We start from the raw sequence: 25,599 nt of genomic DNA on the forward strand, positions 1-25,599 counted from the left end.
GACCCCCTTCCCTAAAAAAATTTAAGATGTCCAGGACAGCTATCTTGTCAAAGAGTTTAAATCCAGATCTAATTTAATCTTGCAGCACCCAAAAGAAGAGCTTAAATGATAGTGAAATGGCAGGATCCCTCAAATGTTCAGGGGTAGATTTTCCTCCCCTGCTTCTAGTTGTACAAATGGCCGTTTGCCACTCATTGCATTTTGGGCTTCATATGATGTATCCTAATTGCTACAATTAGCAAAATTAAATGGCTCATTGTGTTTTTATAAAATTCCACCCACATTTTGCACATTTTTTACTATAGAATCAGTAATTACAACGTAGACTCTGTTAGTTCAAAGACACATGGTGTGATTATTTCCATCATGCATCCCCTCTTAGGCAACTCAATCTAGCAATGAACTCATGTAAATGGAAAGGGTGGTAGGGCTGTGCTGGGAAAACAATGTTGAATTTGGAATTTGGTTCAAAACCTGTTTTTACCACCTGTGTGAAATCAGGAAAATCACTTAACATTTTCTATAAAATGAGGTGGTTGAATTAGGTGACTTCTAAGGTCCCTTCCAAATATAAATCTGTGGTTCAAAAATCAACTAAATCCAAACACCCAACTGGATCCTATAGTAGATAGACCCATCATTTTTGTTATCTTTGTAAGTAGACATGTTGCTGTCATTAAGTTGAACAGCTTGTATCCATCATTAAAATGATAGAAATGATTAGTGACTGGTTGTGATCATTCTGTATCATAAATATCATCCAAGTCAGAATTGTCAAACTCCTGGCCCCTCCTGATTGTCCCTGGAACCAGGTTAAAACATAGCTGGGAAATGTTTAACCAAAAAAAAAATATATGTATATACACACACACACACACACACACACACACACACACACACACACACACATATATATATAATAAATAAATAAAATACCACAGAGATAACGTTAACATGTGGTTTTAAAAGTTAATATACAGGGGGCAGCTAGGTGGCACAGTGGATAGAGCACCAGCCCTGAAGTCAGGAGGACCTGAGTTCAAATCTGGCCTCAGACCAAACACTTGACACTTACTAGCTGTGTGACCCTGGGCGAGTCACTTAACCCCAATTGCCTAAAAAAAAAAAGTTAATATACAGCCCACAGGAATCCATATCGGTTTGAGTTTGACAACACTGCTCTAAGTTACCTCTCTGAAGGAAAAAGTCAGGTGATATTGTTTTAGAAGCTTTTTAAGGAATTTTCCATACAGACTCAAAAATACCAATGTTTTATGTAGAAATGGTAAAAAAAAACCAGATGGCAGATATGAAAACACATATATTATGATATGATGACATATAATAAGAAGATACTTTACTAGAAAGAGCCCCCAAATTCTTGTACAAATAGTAGTAGCAACATTACCTACAGAACAATGAGACATTCTTATGTGTCTCGGCACAAACAAACAACAGGGCCCCACCAGTTCCAGTTTAGGCCTCCAGGAGGTTTTCTTCCAATAACTCTGTCTTCAGAGAAGTCTTTCTTCTACCTGTGTAGAACGGCACGTGGCTGTTTAAAAGACACGCTCCTTCAAGAGACCTCTGATAAAGCTCCCTCAAGCAAAAACCTTTCTCTGATGGCTCCAGGCATTTCCAGTTCATGAGAATTATGAAGTGTACCCATGGATTGCATTTTGGGGCTGAGGCAGAAAAAGGGAACAAGGAAATGGATTGGATGAAACACCATGGATTGAAGGAAAGAAGTGACATGCACCTAAGGCTATAAGCTTTGAAGTGTACTGCACATTTTGTTCCTTTCCTCTTTGTTATTTTATTTAAGAAAGACTTTTTTTTTTCTATTTTAAAAGCAATAACCAAGTTTTCATTTCCCTGTTCATTTGCAATGGTTCAGCATTGGTAAACACATATGGTAAGCTGATCATAATTAAACTTAAAGTATTGGCATAAATTTATCAATGATGATAATAACAATAAGTCTAGCACAATAATAATTTTTTGTACCATGTTTGCTTTGCCAACATTTGGACTCAGTACTTGTAGTAAGCTAGGAAAACATTTATTTCATATGGTTGCTGAACAGCATTATCAATGACAAATATTCACTGAATGCCTAGAGAGTCATATTAGACATTCCATATTAAGGACAAATCACAATGCATGAAGATAGTTTAAAGAACACTATCATATTTGGGACTTAACATTTAGGAGAAAAACCCCCAAATTTCTCTGCTTTTGCATTTAAAAAGTTGACAGACTTTTGGCTAGAGTTAAGACTTAGTGTATAGTCATTACATTTTCAATTGGGAATTAACGTGTTTCATTTCGTCAATAATGCAAAACTTCATAACAACTTTTCATCAAAGGATTTCATCATGTTCCATAAACGAGCACTATGTAGAACCCTCCTTTGATGAGAGGAACAAAGGAATACAGGTGAGCCCAAAGCATTAGGAGTTCAGAGATCACTGATAAAGATGCTAGCTTTCTAGACACTTTCAAGCTAGTGTTCAAGTCTTATGCATTACGTATTACCCCCTTCCTGGATTTTCAAGAACTTTCTTTTAGGAAATTACTGAAGATTGAAAATGAATTATTGAAAGGAAATAATATAGTTACACAAATCATATTTTGCACCTTTGTAATGTGACAAAGATCTCTTTAAACCCAAATACAGTAGACTCTCTGTTATCCAACATTCTATTAATGAACATTTCCATATCAGCGCTGACCCTGGACATCAAAAAGTTTAAATTACATTAATATAGTTTTAGTTCTAATTGCATCGTATTTGAAATCTTCAAAAAGTAGTGATGTGGTTTATCTGGAAACTTAATTGCCATAATAATATAATAATATTATGACAACAATTAATTCTCAAAATAATATATATTTACAGTTAGAATAGGGCATCCTGTTCTCAAACCATGATGGAAAGCAAAGAACCTACCATATTTAATAATCCATGAAAAAAGTCTTTTTCTGTAATTATAGCTTCTTCATCTATCCAATCAATTACTTTCCAGTTAAATAATATTCTTTTTTATATAACAGCATTGTCATTTTGTTCTTATCAATAGGTGAGGTAAGAGTCTGCTGAGAGTCACCTGTGACACTGTGTGACCTCTGGCAAGCCACTTAACCTCCTTAGATCTCAATTTCCCTGACTATAAAATAACTATTGGACAAGATGGTCTCTGAGGTCCTATCTAGCACAAGATTCATGTTCCTACATCCCTTTGACATGAACACTTGAATAAGAAATGATTGTGTCTGTTGTGGTCTGTGATGATTAGCACAGTCATATCTTATCCTGACAGTTATTCATGACATCAGAAATACAGTAGATTTGATTGGACTAAAATGCTGGATTTTAAAAATTTACTACTTTCATATTTTGGGTAGAAAAATGACTCATTCTTCAAGCTGAATTTACTCACATTAAAATTTAGTGTTTGAAATTCCCAGAGGGGACACATCAGCTGAAATGCTAATTTTATCTTAAAATATTATAGAAATGACTGTCTGGGGTGGAAAACTTATCCCTAAGTGTTTACCAGCTACTGGAAAGCAGCATCTTCCTGGATTTTCCCTGGTAAGCCCAGTTGACTCGTTACACCTGCATGTAATTGTTATTCTCTAACAGAGCTATTTCTTGGAGGAGCAAGTCCTGTAGTACTAGGAAAAGATGAAATTTTATTGATAAAAATTGTTTATTATTAAAAATGGCTTTTGGATTAAATACAAAAAACCCTGGTCTGGTAGGAACCCTGTCACTTTATTTTGTGAGCATCATTGTAGGGATAACAGTCACTGCATTACATACCTATTGGCAAAGGTTAAAATACTGACATTACCAGTGATTGGTTGTGGACAGACTGAAGCTACCTGCATAACTGTTTGGTCATTTAAAAGGGATTTTGGGTCAAACAGATATATCAAATTAACAAGGCCAATTTTTTAAAGAAAGAAAATTAATCAATTATTTAGCTGAAATCAAATTAGTCCAATTAAAATGAAATATGAATGTTGAAAATTAACATATTTTCTGCTATGGTCTCCTTTTTTGTAGTCTGAAGACCAGTGTTCAAAACCTGGCTTACTGCTTATTATCTGTATGACCTTGGGTAAATCACTTCACTTTTTTGATCCTTAGTTTCCAAAATGAAGACATTGGCTTAGATGACTTGTAAGATCCCTTCCAGCTCGAAATTTATGAACTGGATGGAAATAGCCAATGAAAAATGGTTTCCTTGGAAAGCTTCTAGTTCTTGGAAAACTATTTTTAGTTTGGTTCTGATTTCTTCTTCACCTGATATTTGGAAAACAAACAAACAAACAAACAAACAAACAAACCAACCAACCAACCAACCAACCCATAGCCAGACTCTTGGAACTCCAGTGCTACAAAGCAAGGTGACCTTATAGGAGAAATATATCTTTTTACATCTGGAGAGCAAGCTAATGGGATATGTGGACCCCTTTCTAACTTCCCAAATAACTAAAGAGCATGGGATACTTTAAAAGAGTCCAGGTCTATAAAAAGGAAACATCTTCTATATGTAACATACATTTTTCATTACAAAAATATCGAAATAATCCATGAGTTATTCCACTCTGCACCAGCTATAAAAAAAAATACTATTAAAATTTGACCTGCACCTTTAATGCAACCAAAAGCACCATGAGGGAGGACATTTCCAACAGAAAAAAAGGAGAACATTTACTTGCTGTAGGGAGGTATTTAAAACCCGGAATCTTATTTTTTTGTACAAACAATTCAAACATATTATTAGCTAGATAAAGAGACAAGCCTTCCAGAAGTTCGAAAGGGCTTTTCCCATCACTTATTTCATTGGTTTTGTCTGCTCATACTTACTAATGAGTGGCCCAAAGCCTCTAAAAGACACATCACTTTCAACTTGGGTTGGGGGAAAAGATAAACCAAACTGTCTGTACATGTGGAGAACTTGATTGTTCTTCCTTGCTTCCTCTTTCCGTAGGGCTCGTGCTACTCGGGTTCTGTCCCTTGGGCATTAGTATCAATCTCATAGTTCGACAATGTTTGGCACTAGAAGGGTATGGCATGTCATACTCTCATCGCACTGCACCTGCATACATTCACACACAGAGCCATGCATTCTGCGTCCTGAAACAAATTCAAGTTATGGCATTTTAATCTCCAGATGCTTGTCCCCTTACAATGCAAAAACATGGTCTCCAGAAGTATGGAAAACCCATGCTTTGATTTTGCCATTTTTTCCTGCCTTCCTTCTTTTTATTCTCTCTCTTACTCTTTTTTTTTTTTGCAATTAAATACTGAATCATGATTATCATTTAATTTACATCACTAAGTTCTTAGAGCTCCTTGGTCTTGTTGAAAGCCACAAATGTGCTGCATAGGATTTCTGTCAAAAAGGATGCTGTCAACTGAAAATCTTAATGAAAATAAACCCTGAATTTCATAGAAAACTAACCATTCCATCAATATCAAACTTGTTCAAGTGTACTTTCATTTGCTGTCCACTGATAGGCTGACACACATGGTAGTTCTGTTTTTTTTTTTCAAATGAGAAAATATTTACCAATTTTAAAAAAAAAGAACATTTCTTTTTCTGGAGTCTTGAGGAAATATATTTTCTCATTCTGTTCCTGTGAAAAACAGAGCTTTATATTGACAAATTACCTAAGCCATTTTGACAGAAGATTGGAGTGTGTGTGTGTGTGTGTGTGTATATGTGTGTAGTGGGTGTATAGTGTGTGTTGTATGTATGTGTGTGTGTTACATAGGTCATGATTGAATATGTCTTTATGCAAAGATCAGGTAAACCCATTAAAATGCCCTATTAGTTGGAGGCAGCATGTACACATTAGACTCTTCCTGTAGTTTTGATTGAAAGCTCTGTGCAGGAGTTTGATAGGAATAAGGAGTCAAGAGCTGGGGATCTGCTCCCCAGCTGAAGGAACTGAGACTCTCAGGGACTGCTTTTCTGAAAATGGTATAACAGCCACCAGTCTGCAGCCTGTGGATCAAATGATAATCATGATGACAGCCAGACTAAGACCTTTACAACTCCTTGCTCTACTCTACAATAGAGTATAGTTATTGCCACAGCCCCGCTGTCAACCCTTAATCTGGACTGTAACGTCATGGCTCCTTCAAGACTTTCAGTTTTCTATAAAGTAGTTTCGTACTCCAGCCGCTCCTGAATAAGAGCATCGTCTTTGTACTGTAGCCTTGGAGGAGCAGGGGAACATTCAAAAGCTAATATGGCCTTCCGTAGGCTTCTGTCCAACACGTGTCTCTCCCAGGCTGGGTATCTATTCCTGAACAGGTCAATTTTAATGACTGACTCTTCAATCCTTGGTGGTCGGGAGGATGGGGTGGAAGGGGCAGTTGGTCTCACCTGAAAGACAGGCACACACCCATCCCGCTCTGCAAACTTCTGATCCCGGTCACTGGCAACACTGCGGTTATTGGAAATGGACCTTAGAGTGCTTGTGGCCACTTCTGTGGGCAGAGTGAAGGCTGCTACTGGGTCCTCACAAGCACAGCTTGGTGACTGCCCAAAACGGGGTCCATTGGGGTGAAAGAAGGCATAATACATTAGCATAAAAACAATGCCTGTTAAAAAGCTGCTGAATACCACACACAGTGCTGGTATGGCAAATGCATCTGCAATTTGGGGAGCCTTGTATAGGTACCAGAGGGCACTCAAGGCAGTATTTTCCAAAAGAATCACAAAATAGTAAATGAAGAGACGGCAACGTGTCCTGCCTTCCTTCACATTGAACCAGCTAAAGATATAGATGATCCCAACCACCATGTCGAAAACAATCTCCTCCCATTTTGTGATGCAGAATTCTGTCTCACAGTGGACGATCCAGAAGGTCATGATGCACCAGTGAAGGACATGAAGATCCCAAAGTAGAGCTGGAAAACAGAGGCAAAGAGGGCAAAGGTGATGACCCTGGCGGCAATGGTGAAGAAATGCCAGCAAAATTGGATGATGACGGCCATGTAGCTGATGGGTTTCTTGTCATCACGGGAGTCCCGAAGGGCTTTCTGGTATGAGGCCAAGGCCCAAGCCAAGGACACGAGGGAGGCCGCAGCAGTGAGACCTGGAAAAACAAACAGGACAGGGATTTAAAGAATGGAACATGAACTGAGTGGTGGGAGTTAACAAAGCCTCTTCAGAAGCATGCCAGACTGGAATTTGGAAGAATAGAATTTGGACCTGCTGCAGCCTAGCTAGGATTTGTGGACTCCTCTGTTGTGCCAGCTTTTCTAAAAGGTTGATGATATCTTCTTTCTCTGTTCCTGTCTCCCAGAGATGTCATGAAGTGGAATGCTAAATGAGGATAAGAGGGAGAACCTTCCAGGCATAGAGAACAACACAAATAAAGACGCAGAGTGGGAACAAATTGCAGTCCAGTTGACTGGAGGAGAGAACACAAGAAAAGAAGTAATATGAAATTATCCTGGAATGCAAGGCTGGGACCAGATTGTAGAGGGTTTGTATTTCCGGGCAGAAAGCTCCTAATGAAAATAGCTAGCAATTATGCAGCATTTTAAGGTTCACAAAACACTCTACACAAGTTAGCTCATTTGATCCTAAAAGAAAATGCTAACTAGGGTCTACACAGCACAGAGAAAAGTGGGAATAGTGTGAAGAGAATTTTCCCTCCCTTTTCCAACCCATACTCCACTCTGTTTCTAAAGTGATTTTCCTCAAGTTTGGGTTTGAACATGTCACTCACCTGATCAATACATTCGAGTAGCTCCCTCTTAACTCCTCTGCAAGCCTTCTTAGACTTAACTCTTCTCTCTGTACTCTAGGATCCAATTAGAATGGATGGCTTACCTTTCTTTCTATGCAATACTTCATGTCTCATCTCCTCGCCTTTGTATGGGCTGTCCTTACAAGTCTGAAACAATCTCCCTACTCCCCTCTGTTTCTTAGATTCCCTGCCTTCCTCCAAGACTCAGCTAAAGTCTCACCTTCTGCAGGAGATCTTTCCTGATGGTCCTTCTCCTGACCGCAACCCTTGCCCTACTCGTGTCTCTAATCCATATCTGGCACTTCCCTTTTTTCTATTCCTTCATCATTTTTGTTGATCTCCGCTGGTGAAGCCAATCTTTAATCCAATGGATCTTTCATTAGAAGCTGCCTCACTGACCCCTTGACCCAGAATATATGATGTTACTTGAAATATATATATTTTTAAACATAGCTTGTTTTCTTGAATGGCAAAATGCTTTTATGTTTTTCCTTGTATAGATGGCTGCTCAGTTGTAAAACCAGATTTTGAGTGTCACCAGGTCTGGGGCTCACAGGAGTTACAATACATTCCCTCTTTTCACAAATAGTAGCAACCCTTAGTGACAACTCATATACCTCATGATGGAATGAAGGCTTTAAAAACATCTCTAGATAATAAAAAATTGTTGCCTGTAATCCTAAAAAAATGAATTTTAAAATAAATGGTTCCTGTGGGAATCATGCTATTTGAGAGAGAGAGAAAAAAAGATAAAACAAAACAAAACAATTCTTGAAGATCATTCAGAGTACTTCTTTTATTTGGAAACCTTGAGTAAGTAAAATTGCCTGAATAATAGTTACTAACAAAGGACATACTTTCCAACAGCATCTCCCCAAACCCATCCTCAACAAGCCCATTTTTTCCTGCTCTTCCCCCTGCAAAAATCTTATCACAAAATCTTCAGTTTCTTTCTGTCAATTGCAAAATCATTCAAAACAGTGTCTTCCCAGACTTTTAGGAAAATATTTATAGGTCAACTTTTTAGTCAAAGAGTAGTATGCAAAATAGGCAAGCAGTTGGATGTAAATTAATTTCTAGAAGGTGGAAAATATCCAAAGCTTTTAGAAAATATGCGTAGATACAAAAAAGCAAAAAAGAAGAGAAAAAGTAAAATAGAGCAGAGAGGGCAGAAAGTGGGAAAAAATGATAAGGAAAATAAATGCTCAGGTTTGCAGAGCACTATAAATTTGTTGTCTCATTTGGTTTTCCTAACAACCTTGTGAGACAGATGCTAATATTATCCCATTTTGCATGTGGGAAAACTGAGGCTCAGCAATTGACTTGTCAAAGGTCATGCAAGTAGTGAATGGGTTTGAACACAGATCTTCCTGACTCTGGGTCCACTGTAGCAGAAGATGAAGATGCTTAAGTAAAGCACAAGTGAGAAAAAGGTGAGTGACAGAGAGTAATGTGTTTTGTTTTAATGTCATCAAAGAATTCATAGATGTCACATAAAGATCATTGGTTGGAACATATTTCCTATTGCTCAAAAACCTTCAGTGGCTCCCTTTTGCCTCTGGAATAAGTGTTAAGCACTTTAGTGCTGGCATCACAGGTCCTCTACTATCTGGTGCTACCCCAGCTTTCCTGTCTTATTAGTCCCTTCCTTGTACTCTATGCTCCAGTCAAACTGAATTGCTCTATGCATGACTCTCTAAAAAGGGACCCTCACCTGTGTCTGTTGAATTCCAATCCATCTTTTAGAACTCAATTCAAATGCTGTTTCCTCCTTGATGTTTGCCTTGTCCTATCCAATTTTTTCTCCCCTCTCATGATGGCATTGACCTTTCACCTCCGATATCATAAAACATTTGATTGTAGATCTTTAATGTACTCATTGCATAATATTATATTATCTGTTATTAGACTGTAAACTGCATGAGGGTAGGGACTATGTCATATCTAAACTTTCTATCATCTCTCACAACTAATACAGTCCTCCAAACATAATGGGTGTTTATTAAATAAATGTTTGTTGTTTTCAGATGCATTTCAATCTGTATATGTATGTAGTGTGATAACTAATGTACTATGATTCATAAACTGGCAGATAGATTATGTCCCCACTTCTATTCTTTTCTTAAATCTAGTAGTCTGAGAAAACAAACTTGGGTTTACTGGTCTTGTCAGGGGCTATTAGGACATCTACAGAGTGTTTTTTGTGGGAATAGGAAAAATATGCTTGTGTTTACTCTTTGTTACCTGAGTTCTCAAAAAGCAGAAAACCATAACCCTTTTGGCATGCTAAGCAATTAACTACAGTTGTGCTATAAGAAATGATGAGCTCAATGATCTTAGAAAAGCATGAAATAATGAAGAGCAAAATGAACAGAACCAAGATAACATTGTAAACAGTAACAGCAATATTGTTTTAAGAATGACTTTGAGTGAATAAATTATTTTGACTATTGTAAATACACAAATTAACTATAAAGGACATATGAAGAAAGATGCCATCTGAATCTAGAAAAAGAACTGATAGGTAGAAGTATGTATAGAATAATTTTACACACACATACACATATACATAAAACATGTATATATGTGTATATATATATGTATGTATGTGTATGTATAATACATATATCTATGTCTAATCTATATAGATATACATATACCTATTTGTGTCTAATGGTGGCCATCTCTAGGGCAGGGAGAAGGAGGGAAGACAAAAAAAGAAAAAAAGAAGTTTACAAAATAACTTTGTGGTGTATTTAAAATGAATAGCAAGTTATATATAATAGTTTTGTAGATTCATGTGCAATCATTTTTAAAGATTATACTATGTTGGGGGCAGTTAGGTGACGCAGTGGATAGAGCACCAGCCCTGAAGTCAGGAGGACCTCAGTTCGAATCTGGCCTCAGACCAAACACTTGACACTCACTAGCTATGTGACCCTGGGCAAGTCACTTAACCCCAATTGCCTAGAAATAAAAAAAAATTTAAAAAAGATTATACTATGTTATAGAAATGCTGGTTTTATTCCATAAATTAAAAATAAAATACTCAAAAATTGGGGTGCATCTGGAATTGTTATTTGAACAGTGCAGGGATTCCTGATGCATAAATTTCTTCCATTGATGCAGTTTGGTGATCCTTCTGTAAATGGCAGTCTTATAGAGTTGTCTAGTACCTCGAGAGGTTAAGCAGACTTGGATGTGGTTGCAGAGCTAGGATGTGTCAGAGGCAGGATTTGAGTGGCCATCTTCTCCGTCTTCTTGATCTGAGACTGTCTTTCTGTTTGCTACACTAGGCTACCTCTCACTTATATTTAATACAGTTGCTAATTATTGATGTATATAGATACTGTGACATAGAGGATGGAAAGTTGGTCTTGGAATCAGAAAGACTTGAGATTGTCTTGCTGCTGGTTCATACTAGCTGAGTGACTATGGTCAAGCCACTTAATCTCTTAGTGACCTAGGAAACAACCCAAGACTGTATGTTAGAGAAGTTGTAGATGTTCATTGGTACAGAGGAAATTTCCATAGTGGGTCTCCCCATACTAATAAAATCATCTCCCTATTTTTAGTAGGTTGCTGAGTCTACTCGTACATACACCAAAATAATTATATCTACATATATGTTTCTTTTTTTTCCTTTGAATTGAACTGAAAACCTCATAATGTGCAACTTTTAAACAGACTAGTACTTCAAATGCAATACGAAAACAAAGTGAGGACCTGAAATATATATATTAAAATGATTTTCTGGAAATTCATTGTGGTTTACCATTTCTATTAAATAAATAACCACATGCTTAAAAAGAACCTTGAGAAATCATATCATGACTGTCCAATTCAATTGGAAGTCACTATGATCCACGGAAACAGTGAGCCTTGCAGATTCCCACAGGATATTTTAGTAGAGTGGGTGAGTTGCTTGTTTTTCTCTTGTTAAGCCATGACAGTTAAAGGAGCTCAAATCCCAAATAAACTAAGTCAGCCAAACTAGCCAGAGAATGCTTGTTCCAAGATACAGCCTCATGGAAATTTACCTTTCATTTACTGGGAGTCCTGTCAGTCATTTTTGAATGTGGCATCACAGCGTTAGTCAGAGTGAGTCCCTATCTTTGAGACTGTCTTGTGAAACACAGTTGCTGATTTGAATGTCTCCTTTCTATTCTGTATATATCTTGTATGAATCTAGTTACTTATATGTTGTCTCTAGCATCATCTTCTTTGAAGGGAGGGTCTGCTTGCTTTTCTCTTTGATTCTCTAGTATTTAGCATAGTACCTGGTACATAATAAGTATGTGCTTAATAAATATTTTTTGATTGATTGATACATATGCTCACCTGTCCGTTCAACTCAAATAAACTGTCTTGATTCGACTAATTTTTAAACTAGTGAAATCAAGGAAAATAATTAAACTGGCTTTCAGTTGTAGACACAGCTGAACTCTATGAGGGTTGCTGAAAATAGAAGTTGAAGTCCATTGTGACATCAAAATGTTAAACATAATTGTAAAACAATAGAGAAAAATCCACAGTCAGTTTGTCTTTATAATTCTTGGGAATCTCCTTTTCTTTGTTCCCTTATCAAGGTAAAATCTTGGAACTATTTGGTTAATCTCTTTAATTAGTCTTCTATTTCTATAGAGGCAAGGATTTCCCCATTGTTATCTATCTGTATGTGGTGGTAATATTCTGGTGTGTTTTTTTTTGTATTTGAAATTTTATTATGAACTATCATTTACAACATAGATATTGTAGAATGCAAAGAACAAAAAATATGATTGTATATGAATCTATAAACTTGTATTATGTGCAATTTTGAAGTGTAAATTTAGCACATTAGTAATAATGATGTACTGTTTGTGTCCACTTCTCTTTGTTTTTATTTATTTTTTTTTTCTGTTTTGTTGATAGTTTTTTTCTTTTTGCACTAATGTTGTTATTGTCACATGTAGCATCTTTTAAGTGAAATTAGATTAGAAAGAGGGGTTCTAGATCTGTCTAAAATCTCTCTAACTGCTATTAGTTATGCCTGCACTGTAATCATATTGATGATATTGCTGTTCTTATGAAAAAGTATTCTCAGCTCATGTGTTTATATTGCCAGATCAGATTATACCAGTAATGCCATGTACTATGGAGCCAGTGTGGTGTGGTGGAAAGGGGGTGCTTAACTTGGAGTCAGGAGAGACCTGGGTTCAAATCTTGCCTCTATACTTGCTAGCTGTACATCAAAGGATAAGTCACTCAATCTATAAGCCTCAGTTTCCTCATTTCTGTCATCTGTACTTTGCAAGGTTGCTGTAAGGATTAAGAAAGATAACGTGATAAAACACTTTACAAACATTAAAGTGCTATATAAATGTCAATTAATATTATGGAAAATAATGAATGGTCTTTGGACTGGACCTGGGATTTCATTGGTTTAGGGAATTCTTTGTGAGGAAAGGCCCTCTATCCATGCATATCGGTTCCTGTGCTGCAATTTGCAACCTTAGAGAGCTGCTTATATAAAATAGGCAATGTTCCCTAGTGGATAGTGTTAGGAAGAACTGGGTTCAAATTACATTGCTTGGACACATACTCTCTGCGTGACCCTTGTCAAGTCATTTAGCCTGTCAGTGTCCCAGTCAACTCTCTAAGGTGATAGGAAAATATAGTCTAAAACAAAACCTTTTGTTTTAATTTGTTCATGACTTGTGGTAATTTCATTAAATTAAAATGCAGAGTTGAGGACTCAGGTTGTTCACTGGGGAATGTATATATTTTCTCACTGCTTTTCTTAAAAATAAAGTTTTATTGATGCCTTTTGTTTATATGCAAAGGACTGTGTATATACAACTTATTCCTCTCTCTTTCCTCCCAATTTATCTTTCACTTCTAACAAGTGAAAATAGCTACATGCAAGACATGGTATAGCAACTGCTGTTCAGTCGTTTCAGTCATATCTGACTCTTCATGACCCCATTTGGAGTTTTTGCAGTGAAGATACTATAGTGGTTTGCCATTTCCCCCTCCTGCTCATTTTATAATTGAGGAACTGAGTGATACAGCAACAGGGTCTGACAATACAATATCTGACTCTAAGGTTTTCCCATCTCCCTGCTGAGTAGACAGACATGCACAGACAGACAGACCCCTCTGCCCCTGACACACATTCACACACTACTCTTAAAACATTTCTAAACACTAACCAAGCAGTAAGAATGCCCTATCTTCTACCCCTGCCCACACCCCCAGGGACTTGTTCACATAAAAAGATGATTTTGTAGACTTTTAGCGCTAAAAGGGCCCTTAGAGAACACCTAGACTGATTCTAATTTTACAGTTGAGGAAACAGATGTCTGAGAGGTTATGGGATTTGCCCAAAGCCCATTACTAGCTAGTGATGGAGCCCAAATGAGAGTACAGGTTTTCTGAATGCCAGCCCCGAACTCTACAGTCAGAGGCAGAGCCCCGACTACATCATTGTTTCCCACTTTCTCAAGGGGTGCCTGGCTCTGTGGTTCCTCCTGTTGTCCTCACTGTCTGCTTTATGCCATTCAAGCAAACTTAAAGAAATGGAAGGGGCCTGCATCTTAATGAGAAAGCAAAGGAAGCAGCGTTTGCTTTCTCCTGGATAGGGGAAGACGGAAGCTATTCTTTTTGCTTGAGTTGAGAGAACATAGATATTTTTCCAGACAAGATGCTGCAGTTCTGAGAAGGGGGTTTTGCAGGCAGCCTGACTGAGATGCCATGTGGCTGAATCTTTGGAATCCCAGTATTCACAGTCAATGCTGCTCTGGTGCATTACATCAATTGCCTCATGGTATCCGACTGATCTGTGGGCCTCTGCTTTCTCATTACAGTGCATCCTGAACAATGTATCTGACTTTGAATAAAACAATTCAATGACAATAGATGGTGTGACAAGGTATTCAGTCTCCATAAGCTCAGGAATATTTTTCCTCCTCTGGCAGTTGGCATACAGCATGAAATGAAAGGCTTGTGAAAGAAAAATGCTCCTAGAAGCTTTTCTACCAGTTGGAACCACCTGGATCAAGAGTGAGAAATGGCCGGCCTGTAAGTTGGACCTCAAATATTGCCTTGGTCAGTGTCTCTAAAACCCAAAGAATAATCACTCTCAGGGAGGCAGCTGCAGCTATCCCTTTCATAGCAGAGCATCTGAAGATTTAAGGATAAAGAGCATTTGATGGGTTGCGGGCTACTTTCTAATTCAGGGACAATAATGAATGGTGGCAGCATTCTGAAGCTTGTAGCACAAGTGAACAGTGGATAAAGTGAGGTTTACTAACAGTGCAAAGTTGCAAAGTCTCCAACTTTGTCTCTTTCTTTCCTTTTCCTTTCAGAGTTGGGGTAAGGCATTTGTATGTCCTAGGCATGTATATATTCAAATAAATGATTGAAAGCAGCTTTTGGGGAGGCATGGATAGCTATCACTGAAATTTTGCCCACTCCTTTCAATGGAGACTTTGATTTCTGCCTCGAAGGGAGCAAGAAAAAGGGTCATAAGGCTGGGTACTCTGTTATCTCTGAAAGAGAGATACCTGATTAGAATTTTATTTATCTGTCTCCCTAAATATTTCTGGTCTACGGGCAATATTTTTAGATTCTGGTTGGTCTCCAACTCTTGAAAAAGGAAAAAAAAACCCAAAAGGTAACACAAGCTTACACCCACAGGTTTGACTAATTCCCATCAAATGCTGGTTATATTAAAGGAGCAGCACAATAGTGAATTATGAATGAATTTATTTATTCAAGCAGACAATAAATAGAAATATGAGCTCAACAGATTAAAACATCTCAGAAAACACCCACGGGTAAATGAACTCTTTACATAGGAACCGGCTGAGATATTGCTCAATGAAGAGAGATTCCCTGATCTCCCTTCACTCCTGAGAGACTGAGGTAGTGAAAGGGGGGATTATGCCCTTGAGGTGCTAGGGGCTACAGTTATCCCTTCCTCATTGAGACTTTCCCCATCATCATTTCGATATATCATGAGTTGGCATAAAAAATAAAATGGGAATTTTTGGAGTTTTGTGGAAGCCACAGATGACACATGAAGGCCAGCAGACAATGTAGAAAAAGCTTAGAAAATCAGAAATGCATAAAATATATGTATGATATTGTATAATATCAACATATTTTATCTTTTAATGCCATAAAAATTCAGACTTCTTGGGTCCAAAGGGAGGGCCAAAACATTTTATGTGGATTTTCTAGATTGTGGGGGCCACTCCTGTGATGTGGAAGGGATAACTATAAATGTTTTTTAACTATACTTTTAAAGTAAACATTCTTTCATAAAAACTAATCTAAAGTTAAGTGGCTAAATGGAACTGGGAGTTCAAGGGAATCCCTAAAATTGAGACAACATTATCAGTGGCTTCTTGAGTCAATGGTAGATGCTAGGTATACCCAGATCCCATGAGGGTGCCTGGAGAACTCTGGTGGGGGGGGTTTAAGTGGTGGGAACTACTGTAGTCATTGTCACATGTATTAAAAATTGTTCCTTGTTGTGTTACCTCTCAATTCATCACTTTAGGCAACTACCTAATTTACCTTACCTCTAATCTCAGTTACCGCACTCTTTTTTGTATGTTTTTCTCTTTATGGTTATTCCCTTTCCCCCCTTCTACCTGCACATCTCTGCTTTTCCTTCTGTCTGACTTGATTTGTCTTTCCCTACATTAATGTTTCTCCAGTTTGAGATGTCAGTCTCCAAATACTCTGAAATAATCTGTTCTCATATCATATTCTTATAGTCATGGGATAAGTAAGAATTCCTGGAAATCTTCAGAGAAAGCTTCATGGGATTTATAGCCCGATTCTCTTGATGAAGGAAGCTCAGGGAAATGAACCAAGTCCTCTAATTCTCTGATTCTTAGACAAATAGAATGAGCATGTCTCTCTCTTCTCTACAAAAAGCCGATCTATGGACCTTCCCTAGTTGTGAGGCAGAAAAACACTGTACAGTGGTATAGAAGGGATAACTATATTAAAATCCTGCCTTAGTTATTTACTAGCTGTGTGACCCTGGGCAAGTCACTTAATTTCATTTGCCTCACAAGAAAAAAAAAGGAATTGTTCTGTAAAACTTGGGCTCAGTCAAAAGGCCACACCCAAGGATCTAGAAGGCCACATATGGCCTCAAAACTGCAGGATCCCCACCCCTGGTGGATTGCTACATCCACCTTCCCCACCCCTGCCAAGTAAAATGTGATCTACTTGAGATCAAGGCTTCTGTCTTTTATTTTACCTTTAAAAAAATTTGACTTTACACAGTTCCTTACACAAGACAGACATTTAATAAATGTTTCTAGAGTTGAATTGATTGTTATTCATGAAATCATTCACTTGCCCTAGTCCAAGGAGGGGAATGAGAACCTCAGGAAACAGAAAGGTAATTAATGTACCATGGGGGAAATATATATATAGATAGATATAGATATAGATATATCTATAGATATAGATATATCTATATTTATATCTATAGATATATCTATATCTATATCTATCTATCTATCTATATATATATATATATAAATATATTTCTAAGATGAGTATTTACCTCTTCAGCATACTTATACCTTTTCTCTTGGCTAAATAAATACACAAATTCAGCTTGTGGAAAGATGCCCAATTTTATATTCTATACAATGATTAACATATTGTAAAAAAAGCCCACCACCTGATACTCTGGTTACTTGTAGTTGTAGGGATGGCAATATGTTTGGTACACTCACAAGGCAGGAAAGAAGTTTCTAGTTTTTCCATGCCCCCTTTATTCTTATTAAGTGAAGGTCCCTGAGGGTGCATAGTGTAGAGTGGCCAAGATTATGATGAGAATTGAAATGAATTTTCTGACTCTAATTTAAAGAAGAGACAGAATTTTAAAAAGTGGCAGCTAAGTCAGAAGAAAAGTCCTTAAAAGGACACCTAGTGAAGACTGGCTGGCTATGGATCTGAAAAACAAAAGACCTGAGATATCCCCTGAGGCTATGAACCAAAAGAGTCCATAAACCCCTCCCCAATGTGAAAAGGCTGCAATTTCAAAAGACCAGAAGATGGCAGCAGCAGCAAACTAACAGAAAAGTTCTTCCCCGACACTGGTAGACAGCAGCATTGTGGAGAGAACAGAACAGTAATGGACCTTAGAAGCTTTAAGCAGAAAAAAAAAGTGGCTCACAGCTCAACATTACCAGACAAGCAAATGACTGATATTAAGGGCTCTAAGGGGAAGTCAGCTGGGGCAATGGATGTAGAAAGGCATTCTAGTGCTGAAATGAGTACAAAAAAGTTGAGCAGTTTCAAGCCTGCAATAAGTCAACAAGCATTTAGTAAGCACCTACTGCGTACTCAGCTCCTCTCCTGTACCACTGCCTTGTTATGGCAGAGGGGCTTGCGTAGCTCAATGAAAGTATGAGTTAAGTCGTGCAGGGTTACCCAAGATGGGAAATGGCAAACCACTCCAGTATCTTTGCCAAGAAAACCCCATGGACAGTATTAAAGTGCTAAAAGATATGACATTGGAAGATGAGCCACTCAGGTTGGAAGATGTCCAACATGTTAGCGGAAGAAGGGGTTGGTGTGCTGTGGTCCACGGGGTCACAAAGAGCTGGATACAAATGAATGACTAGACAGAAACAATATGCTAAGCACCAGGGATAGAAAGAAAACCAAAAAACCAATGCCTGCTCTCAAGGAGCTCTCAGTCTAATGGTAGAGATAATATGCAAACAACTACATACAAAAAAAGATACCCAGGATAAACAGGAGACAATCAACAAAGGGAAAGCAGTAGTATCAAGAGGAATAGGAAGGCTTCTTATAAAAGGTTAGATTTTAGCTGGTACTTGAAGAGACCAAGAGTCCAAGATAAGGAGGCAGATATTTCCAGGTAAAGAGGACAGCATCTAAGAATGTATTGACTATCCCAGTCAATAAACATTTATTTAAGTGCCTACTATGTGCCAGGCACTGTATTACATGCTAGGGATACAAAGAAAGCCAAAAGACAGCTGCTGCCCTGGAGAAACTCAAAATATAATGGCGGAGACAACATGCAAACTACTTTGTACAAATAATCTATATAGAGGATAGATAGTAAGCAACAGAGAGAAGGCACTAGAATTAAGAGGAATTGGGACAGCTTGCTGCAGAAGGCAGGATAATAGCTAGAACCTGAAGGAAACTAGGAAATCCAGAAGGTGGAGATGAGGAGGGAGAACATTCTGGGCATAGATGACAGCTAGAGAAAATGTCCAGAGTGATGGGAAATGAGTAAGTTGAGGAACTGAGAGGTTAGAATATTTGAGGTACCATTAATATATATGTGTTAAAGTCCCCTGGTATGAGGGTAGGAGTTTGGGAGGAGATAAAGACTGTGGGCTAAGCATTGAGGAAAGGAGCATATTCTTCAAGTAGATCATTGTCTGCATATGAAAAGATTCTTCATTCTTCTGGGTAGGATGGAGGAACAAACAAATTGACATACAGAACTACCTTAGCATTTCAACAGCTAAGTACCAGCCAGGGTATCTGAATTCAACTCACTTCCCATAGTAACAAACAGCACAGTGATGAGACCACATTCATTCAAATGAATATGCCTCAAGATGATTCATCCTTAGGCATAATATCACTCTGTGGACCACTATTTTCTGTGAACAGCATAGAAATAGTCTATCTCTATTTAACTGTGCCCTGGTCAGACACATCTTTGAACACTGTGTCCAGTTTTCTCTGCACCACAGTTTTGGAAGAACACTGACAGGCAGGAACATTTCTAGAGGAGAGCGCACAGGCTGGTAAAGGGAGTTGAAACAATGCCAAATGAGGATGGGTTTAAAGAGATGGAATATGTTTAGTCTGAAGAAGAGGGGACTTAAGGGAGCCTTGATCATTATCTACCACATTAAAACCTTTCAAATATTTGAAAAAGGATTAGGAATTCTGATATGCTCAATTCAATCTAGTTCAACAAACAGAACTAGGAACAATATGGGTAGAAGTTACAGGGAGGTAGATTTTTGTTCCATGTGAGAAGGAGCTAATGCTGTGGAATTGTTAAACAATGGAATGGGCTGCCTTGGAGGGAAATGAGTAGAGTACAGGGATGTACTGGTAAATGTTTAACAACCAACTCATTGAAAAAAAGTATCTACCCACTTTTTAAGTTTAATCTTCATTGTTAACATTTTCTCTATTACTTTCTCAAGTCTATACAATCAACAAAACAATAAATCAATCTCTGATTTGTAGCATTTGTCAATTTCTGAGGTGTACACGGTCACATTGAAAATTTAACAACCAGCTCGCATGAGACAATATGAGCTGATTTCAGTACACCACTTACTTACTGCATCATATCACTGGGTATATTTGTACAGAGGCAACTTGACCTGGTGGAAAGAGCCCTGAAGGTGGAGTCTGGAGATACTTAGACTCAAATCTCAGTTTTGACATTTATTGCCTGTTTGACACAGCAAAGTAATTTTTCTTTGGTTAAGCCAAAGAATTTCTCTGAGTCTCTGTTTCTTGATCTCTAAAGTGAAGGGGTTGGACTAGAACATCTCTAAGGTTCTTTCTAGTTTTAAATCTCATGCACCTATGAGCCACTTTGGGTCTATGAAATGTGGAGAATAATATTCATACTACAAGACATGCCATCTCTCAGCTCCAGGCATTCTCTCTAGCTGCCCCCATACCTGAAAAACTCTTCTCTCTCTGCTCCAACTATTGAGCTCCCTGGCTTCCTTTAAGTCCTAACTAAAATCCTACCTTCTACAGGAAGCCTTTCCTATTCCTTCTTAATTCCAGCGGTAGAACTAGCTTACAGTTTGGGAGGCTCTGAAGGAAAGTGTGGGAGAAAGGAAATATTAGAGTGCCTATTAAAGGCAAAGTCTACAGAGCCATTGTGCTGGCTTCATGGTTGTATGCCTCTGAAACCTGAACAGTATACCCATACCATGCTAGGAAACTGAGTTGCTTCCATCTGAATTGTTTTAGGAAGATTCTGTAGATCACCTAGTAGGATTAAGATACTGGATACTTGAGCTGAGCTTAGCCAAGTGTTCAAACTCTACTGCAGAGAGTACAACTCTGATGGGCTGCCCATATGGTTTGAATGACAAGCGCACATTTGCCGAAAAGACTGTTTTACAGAGAACTCACACAAAGCAAACCCTCCCACGGAGGTCAGAAAAAGCAATACAAGGATACTTTCAGGGTGTCTCTGAAGAATTTTGGAATTGACTGTGAGACATGGAAGACACTGGCACAGGACCATTCAGCATGGTGTGTCCACATCAAAGAAGACACTGTGCCCTATGAGCAAAGCAGAACTGCAGTAACTCAAAAGAAATGTGAGATGCTCAAATTTAGAGATATCTTCACTCCAAATGTTCATAAGGACCATTTGTGCTTAACCTATGTAGAACCTTCCAGGCTAGTATTGGTTTGATGAGCCATAGTCACACACACTGTACTTTGACCCCCAACACAGTGATGCCATTTTGGTCCTCTTCCAGAACAAAGGACAATAACCAATCAACCTGCTCTCTGCTAATTATTTCTTATTTGACCTGTATATAGCTTGCTTTGTATATATTTGTTTGCATGTTGTCACCTCCATTAGACTGTAAGCTCCTTGAGGGCAGGGACTATCTTTTGCCTCCAGCACAGTGCCTGGCACATAGTAGGCACTTGAAAATATTTGTTGGTTTACTGATTATCTATCTCACAGGTTTCTTGAAAGGACTCTAATCTTAAAGTACCACATAGACATGAATGGCCATTATTACTTTGCTTTAGGAAGGGTGGTATGGTGGAGAGTGCTCTGGAGTGGTAATCACGAAGACTGGGTTCAAGGCCACATTCTATTACTGGCCTTATAAGTAATTTATTTAGCATATCTGAGCCATAGAAAACTTTCTAAAGCTATAAGTTACAGACCATTTTTGATTTGCATTGGAGAAATATCTACCACAAAAACTAGGTGACTAGATGACTTCTGAGATCCTTTCCAACACTGAGATATTATAGCAAATACCTGCAAACTGAGTCCATCAGCATCATTCTAGTAATCTGGACTGGGCTTTCACCATGCCCTGACTGTGGGATCAAATTTGACCCATGAATAAACTTCTGAAAAATTGCCTTGGTTAACCTGATATATACAAATGTGAAAAATAACTGTGATTTAGTCCACATGAAAACCTCTAGCATGGGAATTCCCTCTACCAAGGCAAATGGCATGCCTTAATTCGTTGCATGACAGGGACTCACATTTACCTGACTCCAAGCCTAGACCACTATGTATTGTACCAGGCTCCCTCTTAAATGCCATCCTCCTGAATTGTCTTCTCATTTTCAGGAAGGAGGGAAAACCTCTGTAAAGTAAATGGACAAGATAGGCTATGGATCAGAGTGTGCTTGGGCTGTCAGTCATTGACTAGCTGTGGAAACTTCAGCACCACCGAGACATCCTAGGAACCAACGGTAAACAAAGACAACAGAGGCTTTTGATTCTGAACCCAGTTTTCCTCCTTCACATAAGGCTGTACTAGTTACCAATTTTCTTCACAAATAGCAAAATGTAGTATATGTGCCCTGATTGTTAGTATCCTTTAAAACACTCATTGGTATTGATGGTATTGATGGTTTCCAGCCTTAGAGAAAGCATTAAGCCGGTGCATCAATAGGGAAAGTGACAAATCCTAGGACCCGAGGGCTTATAACACTGTGGTTAATTCTAATAAGAATTACCATGCAACCACTCATATTCAAAATCCTTATAGGATCAGAAAAACATACTAGAAGATATTAAAAAGTGATAGTAACTATACACACACACTCTAAAAAAAATTAGAAAGACAAATACTTTCAGGATAAACTATGAAATGACACATACGCACTGCATTTGTAGGGGGGATGGAGGAAGGGAAGGAAAGAGAGAAGGGACTGGAAACAGAGGGAAGGGGGAGGGAGGAAGGTAGGGAGAATGAGGGAGGGACAGAGAAGAGAAAGAGAGGGAGAGAGAGAGAGAGACAGACAGACAGACACAGAGAGATAGTGATAGAGAGAGACAGCGACATAGGGGGTGGAATAAGGGGGAGTCAGGTGGACTCAAGCATTGATCATACTGGACCATCATGATGGGACTGATTTAATATTTTGGAAAATTAGGAAAACACAGATGAGAGCCAAAGTTTCTCTGTGGCACTGAAAGTTGTGAGAGAATAAGTTTGATTGTCAGAATGAAATACTCCCAACAGCTAAAAATTAGAAATAAAGATTATAGGTACTTAATACAATTTTTGTTAAATGAAGAATCAATGAATATTGGGCTCTAACTCCAGATGATGATCTCATCAGTGCAATACTTCAACTGAACTGGCAAGTCACAAAGAAATAGCAATAACAGAAAATGGTATATTCTTCAAGGTAGAGAAAAGAATTAGGAATATAAACAAAAGGAGTCATTTTGACTGGATGAAAAAAAATGTGCCTAAAATAAGAATAAAATCATATCCAAACTTACTCCAAATATGGCCTTAATTTTATTTGCAGGATAGGGACTATTTTGAGATTCCTTCCTTCCCTCCCTCCTTCCTTCCTTCCTTCCTTCCTTCCTTCCTTCCTTCCTTCCTTCCTTCCTTCCTTCCTTCCTTCCTTCCTTCCTTCCTTCCTCTCTCTCTCTTTCTCTCTCTTTCTCTCTCCTTTTTTCTTCCCAAGAAGTTAATGCAGTGCCTAACTCATGGCAGGCATTTAATAAATGCTTGTTCATTGATTGATTAAGAGGCTCCATAAAAGCATTTACTCTGATGGAAAGAAAAAAAAAGTGATAGCACATTAACTGGATCACATTTTGCAGTACAGTATAATGTTCAAATTGAGGATTAAATTTCGTCAACTTTATTTAAAGTACCTGCAAGAAGAATGCTATTCTTTTAAAGAAATTTGAGCAGACTGGATACGAAGAATAAAGTATTGCTAAAAAAATCAGAGCTCTTGGTCACCAACCTGCCTCTGACAATCTCTGCTGTCAGGGTTGTCCAGGCAGAACAATACCTTCTGTGCTCATGAATGGGTTAGGGACCATCTAACATGCTGCAGATTTCATTGAGCCCTAGGGCAGGGTTGAACACAATGAGTCACAGCATAAGCTTGAGAAAAAGAGGCTAAAGAGCCAAGGCAAAGGTGACAAAAGCAAAGTGAAAGGTCTGGTCAGAGAACAAAAGAATGGGCAAGGAGCAAAGGAGAGCTGTAGCCAGAAGCAGCTTGTATTTGGTCTGCAGAATAGAGACAGGCAGTATATTTCTGGTCCAGCCCCTTTCCTTTTGAGTTTAAAGTTCACTACTTTGTTTGATGAGATATTTAAGGCTTTAGATAGATACATTCTCATTAACCCTTATTGTGTTCACTTCACTCCTATCCACAAGTGCATCATTCCTATGTAATGGGGGTCTGATGCATGCACAGACCCCATCAGCTTGCTCTGCTAGTGTAACTTCCATGTGGAGGATGTTGGGGAGCTGCCTCTTGGAGAATCATGAAGGCTAGAAGGGAAATGCTTCTCAGAGACTGTGGAGCAAGCATGGACATTCTGCCCCTGGTTCTGGTTGTCTGACCTTGTGGTTGGGAGGAGCCTTTTTGAATTGACTGCATAGGTGAAATTTAAAAAGATCAGAGTCAGATCTTTGTCCCCTTGCTTCATCCATGTCTAAAAGATTTTGGTGACCAGTGAAAGCTAAGGGGAATAGCCTTCCTCCCCACCCCACCCTGCTTATTCATCACTTCTTTTGACATGTATCGTTGCTGCTGAGTCATTTTTTAGTCGTGTCTAACTCTTTATGATCCCATTTGGGGTTCTTTTGATAAAGATACTGGAATGGTTTGACATTTCCTTCTCCAGCTCATTTTTACAGAGAAGAACTGAGAAAAACAGGATTAAGTGACTTGCCTAGGGTCACACAGCTAGGCAGACCTGCACAACATATGGCCCGCGGGCTGCTTGTGACCCAACACAGGATTTTGGGCAGCTTGCAAAAAATACAGGGCTGCCCCTGCACATGCTCATGTTTATCACATGAACCACAGTAACCAACCATCATCAGTCTATCTCTAGTTTAACCTACCTGTGACCCAAAGAAGTTAAGCCTATTTTAATTTTGGCCCCTACCTACTGCCAAGTTGTGCAGGTCTGGTTTAAGGCCAGATTTGAACTCAGGAAGATGAGTCTTTCTGACTCCAGGCCTGGTACTCTATCCATTGTGTCACCTACTTGCCAATTTTTGATACATAACGAGTGATTTTTTTTCACTTGATATCTTGCATGGAGCCACATCATTATTGCTTGAGAGGCAAATAGCTGTACGTCCTCCTCAAAGGGTTCTGTTCTCTATTTCTAGGAAGAGCTACCTATTTGTTACTTGGTTCCAAGTGTCTTTCATCCTTTTCCCCTTTATTACTGTAACTAACCTTGAGCCAAAGTCCTTTGGTGTGAGACACTCCTTATTGGTAGAGATGAAGTCCTGCCTTATGTGAAGGGCAGGGCAGAGTTGGTGGGAAACTAGAGAGCTCCACCTTGTGCCAGTCCCCTTGGGACTCACCAGGCTTTGACTGTCTTCAAGCCTCATGTCGCTTTGGGTGCTCCTGGCTTCCAGCTTTGAGAGAGAAGATGGAAGAGGCCAATCCCACCTCAAAAGGCTGAAGGAAAAGACTCTGAGAAGGCATAAGAGGAGTTGGCAGCCCCTATCATTGCCTTTTTTTCAGCTTACTACACTAGAGACTTTGGGGAGTTTTCTC

General features: G+C 38.6%; 1 protein-coding gene across 1 annotated transcript in view; it reads right to left on the bottom strand.

Annotated features, from left to right (window-relative positions):
- Positions 1-4,540: 4,540 nt before the first annotated feature.
- Positions 4,541-25,599, bottom strand: part of XKR4 (XK related 4) — a 469,015-nt gene continuing 447,956 nt past the window's right edge. The window contains 2 exon segments of the mRNA XM_021005964.2: positions 4,541-6,919; positions 6,922-7,125. Coding sequence (XP_020861623.1) covers positions 6,180-6,919; positions 6,922-7,125 — 944 coding nt within the window. The 3' untranslated portion in view covers positions 4,541-6,179.

The sequence above is a fragment of the Phascolarctos cinereus genome, unplaced genomic scaffold (genome assembly GCF_003287225.1).
Source record: "Phascolarctos cinereus isolate Bilbo 61053 unplaced genomic scaffold, phaCin_HiC Scaffold_4;HRSCAF=312, whole genome shotgun sequence".
NCBI classification, from domain to species: Eukaryota; Metazoa; Chordata; class Mammalia; order Diprotodontia; family Phascolarctidae; genus Phascolarctos; species Phascolarctos cinereus.